General features: G+C 37.0%; 1 protein-coding gene across 1 annotated transcript in view; it reads left to right on the top strand.

Annotated features, from left to right (window-relative positions):
• Positions 1–6,357: 6,357 nt before the first annotated feature.
• Positions 6,358–11,230, top strand: part of LOC311215960 (very low-density lipoprotein receptor-like) — a gene marked incomplete at both ends in the record, with an annotated part of 29,302 nt that continues 24,429 nt past the window's right edge. The window contains one exon of the mRNA XM_084297418.1: positions 6,358–6,533. Coding sequence (XP_084153544.1) covers positions 6,358–6,533 — 176 coding nt within the window. The remainder of the gene's footprint in view (positions 6,534–11,230) is intronic.

The raw sequence follows: 11,230 nt of genomic DNA, 5'->3' as shown, positions 1-11,230 counted from the left end.
TCTTACATGGAAGTCAGACAAATGCTACTAGTCAAGGATGGAGTTTTGAAGAGAAGCTCTAAGAGAAATGACGTTACACACCCACCCACATGACCTCTAATGATAGGGAAGAAATAAATATAGTACTGTAGCCATCTCCTCTGCCCTCCTCAACTCAAGCCACTCCAAGACTTTGTTGCTCTCTTAAGATCTTGCTGCTCTGACTGTCTTTTCCCACCTTCTCCGATCCTTTCATTCAATTGCATTTTCTTCTGCCCTAAAATCAAATACTGGTTCAAGGCTCTGTGTAGGTGAGGGCACAATTACATCTCCTACTTCATTTCCTCCTCCCCTCCTCACCCTCTCTCCTGGAGGTTCCCTTAATCTCCTCTCAAGTCAGTCTCCATGCCCTCTCTCCTGCTAAATTATGCTGACAACAAAGTCAGGGTTTCACCATCTCCCCTTTCTCTTTCCTCTGCAGAAACATTCTACAGACTCAGCAGTGACCTCCATATCTAGCTGACATATATTTTCCCTTCTTCTATCTATTGGCATAGTTGTCATAAAGTGCATTCACTTCTTCAGTTACAGACTGTAAATCCTTTGGGGTATTTGCTCAGCATATTTTCTCCTTTTACACTCCTGCGGCAGACAAACCAGTAGGGATATTTAGCTGCATTAAAGTGAGCCTGGTTTAGCCAATTTGAGCTTATGTAGATGTGAGGTGGTGTGTTGTAGAATTCATTTCACCCACAAAAGCTTCTTTTAGGAACGTGACACAAGTGGTCAACTCAGGAGATAGGTGTTCATTTGTTTGTTGAATTTACATCTAAACAAATATAAGGAACTATGAATCATATTCTTAAAATAGACCTAATTCAAGTTTCTTGAACACCTCTGCAACTTCAGTGGAAGCTTTGTGAGCAGGGAGGTAAATTGGCTTGTTATCTCACTACGGGCAAGCTCAACTGTATGCTTCTGATGACTCCATTTGGGACTGGAAGCTGCTAACTCAGCCATGTTGGTATGGGACATTTGTCTTACTAGGGGTCAGAGCTGGCTGCTGAGGAAGAAATTATTCCATATGGAACAAAAAATAAATCACATGAAATCAGAATGTTAAGTGGAAAGCAAGGAAAAAAATAAAAAGGAAAATGGCAAAAGAAAATGTGAAAAATAATAAATAGGAAGAATGGACCAATTTAGTGTGGAGGTTCTGAAAATCAGCAAACCCTATATCTGCTACCTATTCCTAACTAAAAGAGCTCACCTTGACACTGAAAATCTTTAAATTGGAAGTAAAAATGATGGAAAGAGGAAAATGGGATTAAACTTTCAGGAAATCAGCCATAAAATTGTGCTTTTCCCAGTTAAGACGTCTATGAGATACTGAGCTGTTATTCTGAATTTAACAGTGGAATTTCCAAAATCAGTAAGTATTTTCCACTCCATTGCATATTTTATAATGAAACAGACATCAGTTTTTCTGTACTTTAGATTTTAGTATCTCAACAGCAACACAGCAGCTGGAAATAAGATTTCAAGAACCTTCCCCATTGATTCTTCTGCCATAACCCACAAACTCAATTTCTGCATTGAGATCCCTTAAAATAAACTATCAAGGGCAGGGAAAGGTGTTGAAAACAGCTTTAGAAAATTATCTTCAGTCCTCAAACATACTACAATGTATGTACATCTGTGTTGGCTGTAACAGATGTTGGAAAGTTTGCTTTTATTTTTTTTATTTTTTTTTTTAAGAGAAAAAGAGACAACCAGGCCTCTAACAGACCTTCTTTGATCTCACCTGGGAGGAAAGTTATAATGTGTCCCTGAGAATCTCTACAGTTCAGGCTTAAAAGACAAAAGAGAGAAAAATGTGAAAAGAGCAGGAAGCAGCACATAAAATAATAATAATAAAAAAAAGCTGTCTCAGAGATGTGCCAAACCACTTGCTTTTGATTTGGGTGGCAGCAAATGGGACATGACAAGTAGAGCAGAGCATAGTTGTTACACTGCCCACAGCAAAGAAAGTACCACTTAGAGGATAACAAGAAAAGGAAAGGTGATAACCCCTGAAACTGCCCATGCACAAAAGAGGGGTTTTCATGAAAACAGTGACTGGAAAACTATATTTTAGAAAATAAAGCCAACCAGAACATACATAATATAAAAAATGAGTCTCTAACTATTTTATTTTCTTAAAAACACAATAAAAAAATCTACCTAGTTATCATAATTAATAGTCCTTAAATTGCAGACATGAGAGAATGTAAGAAGTTAAAAGGTACAGAAAATCTGTAATAGGAAATTAACAGTAGCTGCTACACATCAGCATCTCTCCATTTATGTCATTTGGCAGAAGCTGCTATTGTCCTATTACCATCCTGACAAATTGCATTGTTTCATGCTAGGGATTTTGTAGTGCAAACAATTATATTTCTTTCTTCCAAATCAGTATCTGTTTTTTATTTTAATTTTCACCTTTTTCTATACCTTGCAATAATATGAGTATGAAAATAAATTATGGCTACTTAACAGAATAACATAGTGCTATGTCAAGGCAGGGAAATGAAACATCTATCTTCTGCATAGTGTGCATCAGAGGACAATGATTGTCATGGAGCTCTGTATGCTGCACTGAGCTACTGCTGGGGCCTTACTCAACAACTAGCACAATTTGAAGTCACGGTCTCTGCTACTCATCTGCTGTGGAATTTCACAGAAAACATGTATTATTCTCAGTTTGTCCATTTAAAAGCGTACACAACTATGTACTATGTGCAGACTGCAAAACAAGCAAAAAATGCTCTGAAATTCCCAGAGAAGGCAGGAATAATTTGCAAAAAAAGTTTATTTCCTCATCAGTTACTGAAATATATTTCTGTATCTCTTCTATAATTTAATATCAGAGTTAAGCTGGTATAGTTGCAGTCTATCTCATTGCCCAGTAACAAACTCTGACAGTGAAAATATCCTTTTAGTATTTCTATTGCTTCATAGAAACTGGGAGAAGAATGTGCCTCTTACATCCTGCAGAATAAGAAATAGTTCTGGAGAATGGGGAGAATTTAGAGGTGCTACTGGAATGGGGAGGATACATCTCTGACAAAGTTCAATTATAGTAATGGATTTTATGCATATCTGTGTGTTTTCATTTAATCTCCGTGTATAATCTCTCATTCTTTTCAACTTCAGTGAAGTACTTGAATTCCATAGTCTGTGGAGGAGCAGAATGAGGCACAGGTAAAATGATTTGGTTGGGTTGGGAAAAGGCACTTTTTTTTTTCCTAAAGGTTTTCATCCCAGTTTTATCATTATTATTAGTAGTAGTATTCCCATATTTTGTTCTTTGACATTGTTTTTTCTCTGACACTGTTTGGTTTGAATTCTATCAGTTTTGTACCTTGGATGAATATGAAGGAGGCAAAGCATTTGCAAACTTAAGGTGGAACCAAGTCTCTGTTAGATGGTTGAGCCGTATGCTTATGATTAAGTGCTCTTTTATTCTCAAAGTGGAAAGCTTTTACCAGGACCAAAGAAGGACTAATGACACGAGTTCTTGCTGAGAAGGACTAATGACACGAGTTCTTGCTGTTTTATCAGTAGGTACCTGTTGTATATTATTACAAGAACCTCTATCCTACGCAAAATTTGAACTAAAAAAGGAGATGTACTGAAGACCAAACTGTAATGATTGGGATAAAGCACAAGATAAAGCAAATAGACAGTAGGTGGTAGAAAAGTTTTGATGTAATTGCATAGTGAATTGCGTTAAATTCCCACTTTATCCTCTCAACAGTCAAGTAAAGGTGAACTACAACAAATCAGAAGACTGTTTAATTTTGTTTCTAATCTTAGCATCTGTATTGGCTCTGATGTCTTTCTTACAAAGGTATTAGAAATAGAAATGTATATCCTAATGGCTATTTCAATTTCAGCAGCAAAAGCAGCCTCAGAAACCCCACAGATAAACCTGCACATTCTTAGCAAAGATGATGTCTCCTCTCTACTACTGATGGGAAATAAAGGTTTGATACTCCATGGTGTTAGGATGGAGCATTTGTGGCTCTGAAAGACCTCTGAAGTTAAGAAATGATCATTTCCAAGCCGACTCTGAGACCAAATCTTTTCAAATTAATCTAGCTGTATGCATCAGGTCAGTGCATCCAGTAACTGTATGGGCACATAGTCTCCTGTTGAGAGGGAAAGGAAAGGCAGCAATTTCTTAAGATATTTTGTTCACCTTCAAATTTTCTAAAATCTAGGGGCCCATGAGAACAGTAAATATATTGCAATTTCAAAATAGACTCACAAATCTGTACCTGTACATCATCAAGAATATACTTTCTCATGACCTTGAATGTCCATGCTTTAATTACCGGAATCTGAATGGGGCACATTCAGAAAACCCTGTATATGCCCATCCTTTCCCAGTTTCACACCCTACAGGCTGCCTTCAGAATACAGAAATACCTGATGTTTTTGCTTTGAAAAGCTCTCTCCGCTTCTGCTCATCAGGTAGAGAACCATGCGTGCCACCACATGCCTAGCTATTGCACCCATGGTTTTGCTGGATTGAGACATCTAGTTTGGACTTGCGCCCTTTACAAATGTCACTCAACCTGCCTGAAGTTAATACACACCCACTTATATCAACACACAGAATCAAACCTGTATTTTTGGCTTGAGTTAAAAATAAATCTGGGAAAGACCTCTTACATCATTCTCTACGTCTTTCTGGCATTAGATTGTTCTGTATAGTTTTTTTTTTTTTTTTTCAACAGAACTTGTATTTGATGGATGAAATATGGAGTGGTAGGGATTGGTTTTAGGAGGGGCTAATCACCTATACCACTGAAACACCCAGTTACCATGAGTTTCTGAATATTTACACTACAGTTTTCCTATGCTTCATTTCATTTACCATTTTCATCAGCAGATTGGCACACAATTTTTCCTCTTAGCCAGTAATTTATCTATACCAACCAATGTGAGGTATTTGCTTTACTTTCTCTGCATTTCTATTACAAAACATTTCCTACTGATAATATTCAATACTGCTTGGTATTTTTCAGTATTTGCACAAAAAATTGATGTTCTCTTCTCTCTAGCTTGTACCATAAAACATATTCCTAACAAGCATCTTTGGTAAGCCAGTAGTCCTCTAGCAGTTCAAATTTATCTGCAATCAATTCAATATCTACTAGAAGTGTGAGAGCTAAATCCTGACTTGGTGCAAACTGGCTTAGCTCCACTGACTCCAAAGCTGAAGCAATGTACTCTCAACTAAAGATCCATCTCATATACTGGACACAACTTATATCTGATATACAGAGATCTCTACGTGTAACAGAACAATTACAGTATCCAAGGCAAAAATATTTCATCATATTAAACCTTTTTTATTTTGTTTCATAATAGTATAGGCAATTCTCAGGAAAGGACAGTGATAAGGGTGTGGTCTGTGTACCAGGGCACAACTTACAGCGGTAATTAAATACAGTGAGTATCGTCCAAAACAGACACTGGCAACCCTGTACATTCTCAGCAGCCTTCGCTGATAACATGGTACCGATGTATCTCGTATCACTCCATGAAAGGGCTCACAAGGCTGCACATTTGCTCCTTCTTCACTGTAAAGAGTTGTTCCTTCTCAGTTCATGGTATCAGGGAAGTAACACTACTAAGTTATCTTTTTTGAAGTCTTCATAGTTCTTACTTCTAGCTTCATCAGTGAGCTGATGGCCATACAGCAGTAAATTACTCCACCTTTCAAAAGTAGGTTAGCAACCTGAGTTAGAGTGATTCCACTACAGCAGTTCCAGTTCCACCTCCCCCACCACCACACACCCCTTTTAATTGCACATTTTCTAAAATAGCCTGAGATCTGGATCAGTAAATGGTCTTTTTAGTGCCAGCACACAAAATATTCATGTCAAAATGTCCTGCACCAACTCGCATGTCTCTCTGTATCATAAATCTGATATTTATGTGCTTGGTTTTAAAATAAGCATACTTCCAAGCACACTTTTTTTTTTTTTTTTTTTTTTAGCAGAACATGGTGCTAAAGTTTTTCAAAATAGTATTTTCTTTTTATTTTTATTTTTCCTTTTTCCCCTTATTAACAAGGCAAACCCTTTTCTTACCTGTTTGCCCTCAAGGAATTCTGTTATTACAATTATTTTCATAATTATAATTATAGTGCAAATATATGAAAATGTCTTTCTAAAATACTACCAGTATTACAGTAGCACAAGGGCCCATTCCATATTCAAGGAGCTGTTGTGTTACTATACTCCTCTGCACTGCCAGAATATACAAGAAGCCTCACTCCAGAGTCTGCAATCTAAATAAAATATACTCTCCATATTCAGAGCAATGTGTGGTTATGATGTTCCAAGCAATGGAAATATCAGGACAACACCACTTCCAGACGGGGAAAGTTCTCGAAAGGCCAGTCTGTGTGCTGTACCCAGCCCTGCAGTACAGCTGCTTCCGGGAATGTTTGCAGGCTTAGGCATAGTGACAGGCAAATGCCCAAAGGCAGCTCAGATGTACATACACCGAGCTTCCCAAACCTACTGGTTCCAGATACATGGCACAGACACACCCAAACTGGCTTAATATCTGGGTAGGTTTCATGGCTTGGGCCCAGCCTCACATGAACCGAGATCTGGGCTGACAGCAGCATCTGTGCATCTGCATTCATATCACACTGTCTGAGCTAATAAGCCCTTCTAGGATAGAGTCAGTTCAGAGCTGGTTTGAGCAGCTCAGTACCTGCAATTCCATTTATCTGCAAGCTGGAGAATCAGGCTGCTGGTGAAGAACTGAAGGTAGATACCATAGATGAATGGCACATGAAGACAGGTAAAAATATTTCCCAAGATCTCCGCAGCTTGCTTGATATACCACTTTTTTGATTCACAATCTAGATTTTTAAGCTTATGACTATCCTTTTTTAATTAAAAAAAAAGAAAAGCTATGTCACTCCTAAATTATTTCTTCTTGCTACATTTAAAATTTAAGAAGTTAGGAAGCTAAAGAAAAAGTATCAGAGATACATGAATGGGCATTGCATTTTTCTCATTGCAAGGAGAAGTATAAATCTTATAGCTTCACATAGTGAAACAGAAGGGAAATCAAACTAATAATGCATAGCATATTTGCTGTATGAACTGACAGGCATTAACTAAACACTCTTTCATTAGCCAAAACCTTGTTCCAGTTTGTAGGATGTCAAAATACACATTAGTAATATCTCTGAAATTGTCACTCTGTAGACAGGAAATCTAATTTGCATTAGGATAGTGAACATTAGAACTAATCTTGATTTCCACAGGTCAAATTTATAATGTTATTTTGATTTACTGGATATTGAGTGTCAATTTAAAGTGGATGTTAAAGAACTTTAATTTTCAACCCTCTTAAAAGAGGAAGAAATCCCCCAAAGCAGTCAGCAAAATAGATCATGTTTCCTATTTCAAAAGATTCTAGTTATAGAACTTTGATGGGAAAATAAAACTCTTTAATCTGTAGCATAATCCTGAAGATAGCATGCTGAAACTTGAAGGACACCAGCATGCAGATGTTTTGAGAGACATGTTTTTAACCCCTGGGCTACTTTGCTTGCCAAGAAAATTTAATCTTTTAACATGTACATTCATGAACAGTCTACTGGTAGTAGTGTACAAAGGAGATCAATGTTTCCTGCCGACAAAGGTCTAATCCTGAAGCTACCACATCTAGTAGTTGGATCTGGTGGAGAATTTAACAGCAATTTTGGAAATTATTGTCAAAGCCTGCTTTATGTACTTCATAAAAAATCTTTATTGCAAAAACCCTTCAGTTTTTCTTATATTCGATAAAAACTTTTGCAAACCTTCTCAGATTTGTGCACCTGACATGAACTGAATTTTACTCATGGGGAGTAATCATCTCAAAATCAAGAGATTACTATTGCAAATAAAAGGAGTCACATGTACAAGGCGTACAGACCTAAGGCCTATGCACATATGATAACGATACAATAGAAAAAAATCACCAGCTCTATATATAAATAATCATAGAAACTGCACCGATAAACAGTGCATTTGTTCAACTGAGACCTTAATCCACAAATCCTAAATTATACATAAATCCACTCCATATATAACAGATCTCAAAATATTGGAGATTTTGAGAGAAGAAAAACAAAAGAAAAGCTTATTATTCTTTTCTAAACCGTAGAAAGATGGCTGTGGGACTGTTTTTTCATCTTGCCTGCTAGAATTTGTTCAATATTTCAGACTCTAAGAAATTATTTGATGCAAGACCCTCACTTTCCGTATTTCATCATTAGTGAGTTTTACAATGTACATTAGTAAATTTTTTAAAGGACAATTTGCAGGGTATTCTGACCAGAATATAGACTGATACAGAGGTAGACTATGAAGCAGGCAAATCTTTCAATGATTACATATCACAGCTGTAACAATGAAATCTGTCAGAAAGCCAACTGTTGGAGATATTGAAATTCCTTTGTAATTAGCACATTGGTAAAATCCAAATGCCAAACCCTAGCAACCTCAAGGAGCGTGCAAACGAGCTAAGTAACCCAGCAAAGAAGTGACATCTAGATGACCCTGTCTTTTTTACACAATATCAGGCAGCTGGAAGACGGCTGCTCCTGTAGGAGGAAGAAGGGGGGAAAGGGGAACAGAATTATTCAAGTCATTGCTTTAAAAATTAGGACTTCTATAATTGGTACTTTAGCCTTGAGTAATTTTCCAGGACCTTTTGTTGTTACTGGAACTAGGAAGCATTTTTATCAGAGCTTGTTTTGATTAGTCAGTGTGCAGATATCCATACACAAATAAGATTGCACTGAACTGAAGACCTATTACAACCTGAAATCATCTGGAATTTGAGTTTTCTCTCCTGATTTCTAAAAGATGATCTTAGACAGTGAACACAACATATAACACTGAAGCAGGAAGAGGCAGTTGAAGACCCTTTTAGTCTCATTTGTCACACAGACAGTGTCTCAAGAGCTGCCTAGCAGCTTGGAAGGTTTTCACTTGCAGAAGATATTCTTGATATTTAACAACAGAAACACAGATTAGTTCGTTGCCATATCAGTGCTTCCAGCAAATGAAAGATACCTTCATGAATATTCTTAAAGATACGAGACATGAACATTGTTGAAAATATCTTCATGAACAAATGCAATAAGCAAGACTATCTTTACATAAACTGCCAAAGCTAGTATAATTGCATATTGTAAGTGATTAAGTGCCATGCCTTCAGCTCCTTATCTGAAGCTGAATTTACTTTACAGACCAACGCAAAATTCAATGGAACATTAAACCTCTTACAAAAGCCTGTATTCCACTGTAATAGCATGCAACAGGTTATCAAGTTATCTGAAGTATTGACCACTGCTTCCTCTCAGATGTATGCATTACCATAAGACCAGTCAGAATTTCAGGGCTGGACACTCAGCTGTTATGGTGCTAGCAAACCAGTCAGAGAAAAAACTTGGAAATTAAACAATTCCATCCCTGCTTTATGGTCCCAGTTATAAAATGGGGATAATTATCAGCTACTTATCAAGTGTGATTTGCAGTTTAATTGATACTTATCACATTCCTCAGTATTCTCAGATAAAAGGTGTTAAGTAGTCCTTATATATTTTAATGAACAATATTTAGTAAGTAGAGAATAAAAGAATCCAACAACCAAAGATAAATTATCATCTGTTTAAAGATGCTACCTTTTTGTAGTAGCTTCTCTAGAGGACAAAGTAAATCTGTCATATTATACCATTATGTATTATTAGTACAACATGGAGTTTGAACCAAAGTTAACGAGGTAGAGTCCAGAAGAAAAAATAATTATGAACAGCTGATGAAGTTAGAGAAGCAAGAATCCTTATCACCACTGACTTGCTATAAGCCTTGAAACAGGCTGCTTTATTTCTCTACCTCCTCCACATTCCCTTTCATCTGTGTATTTAGACTTCAGGTGTTCTGAGACAGAAACTCTCAGTTTTAATTATAGTCAAAAACCGGCCTAAGATTTTTTTGAAAATGTATTTCTGAGAATATTTTGTTCTAGCAAATAATGTATTTGTTCTGTGATAATTATTCCTAGCATAGTGCAACCTCCCTCTTACCACCTCCTTTCATCCAAATAGCAGATAGACGTTTGGAGCTACAGAGGCAGAAGGAGATGTAGAGTCATTTGACCAAGATTACTTTACGGGTCAGTAACCAAATGAGGAACAGAATCCTGGTTCCTGATATCCACCCAAAGCTTTACCTGCTGGACCACATCATCACCCTAATGATCCCATACTTGGCTCTAACGGAGCTCTTCCTGCAAACTGGTAATAACCTGGCTAAAGCAAGGTGATGTGAAAATATTTCTCAGTATGCTGCCTGTGCTGTTACATAGCTCTCCCATGTATGATAACATCAGAACTACTTAAACTCTTTCCTTTAAAGAGACATTCGATGACAGAATGATGGAAATGCTTAAAGTGGATAGCTAACCTCTCCACACAGTGACATCAAGGAAAAGGGAGAGAGAAACACAGCTGTCTCATCATTGCTCAATTTCTGATCATTCCAGGAATCTTTAGTAATGGGGGCCAGCCATGTAAGCCTTACAGAAACCACAGAACCAAGCAAAAGCTTCAGCCTTCATTTTCAGTCTTGTTTTTACTTCTCTGTGCTTGAGGACCGTTTCTTAATAACTGAAACAGAAATCCTACATTTCACCACAAATTGAGAGCAATCTCAGCTCCCCATACCAACTCATCCATAAATATTCTCTTTCTCTGACAAGACAGTATTGTTCTCATGTTCGGAATATTATCACCTTTCATTTATTCTACACAGCAATATTAAGTGGACTTAAAATGCAGCTAGTCAAGCAACTTTACCATCTTAACTTAGTTTCTGCTTCTATGTTGTTGTTAAAGGAAAGTTAAAAGTAAGGACTCCTTACACTGTGCACATACTTACGACATCATATAAGAAAAGTAAATAGAAGCAGGATAAGGTATTTTTTACAAAATACAAATTCAAGAAAGCAAAGCTGAGCTCAAGAATAAAGTTGTCCCAATTCTCTTCACAGATTTTTTTTTTCTCTCTTGACCTTTCACATGGAGCTGCAATAACTTAGCCCTTTATTTGGCTCTGTAAAGCACTAAGGAATGCTCAGCAAATCAAACAGGTGTGAAGTGGGTGCAATAAGTCTAACCCTT

The sequence above is a fragment of the Netta rufina genome (genome assembly GCF_964035555.1).
Source record: "Netta rufina genome assembly, chromosome: 17".
In the NCBI taxonomy this organism is placed as follows: domain Eukaryota; kingdom Metazoa; phylum Chordata; class Aves; order Anseriformes; family Anatidae; genus Netta; species Netta rufina.
The sequence above is the reverse complement of the archived record's forward strand: the minus strand, read 5'-3'. Positions and strand labels throughout refer to the sequence as shown.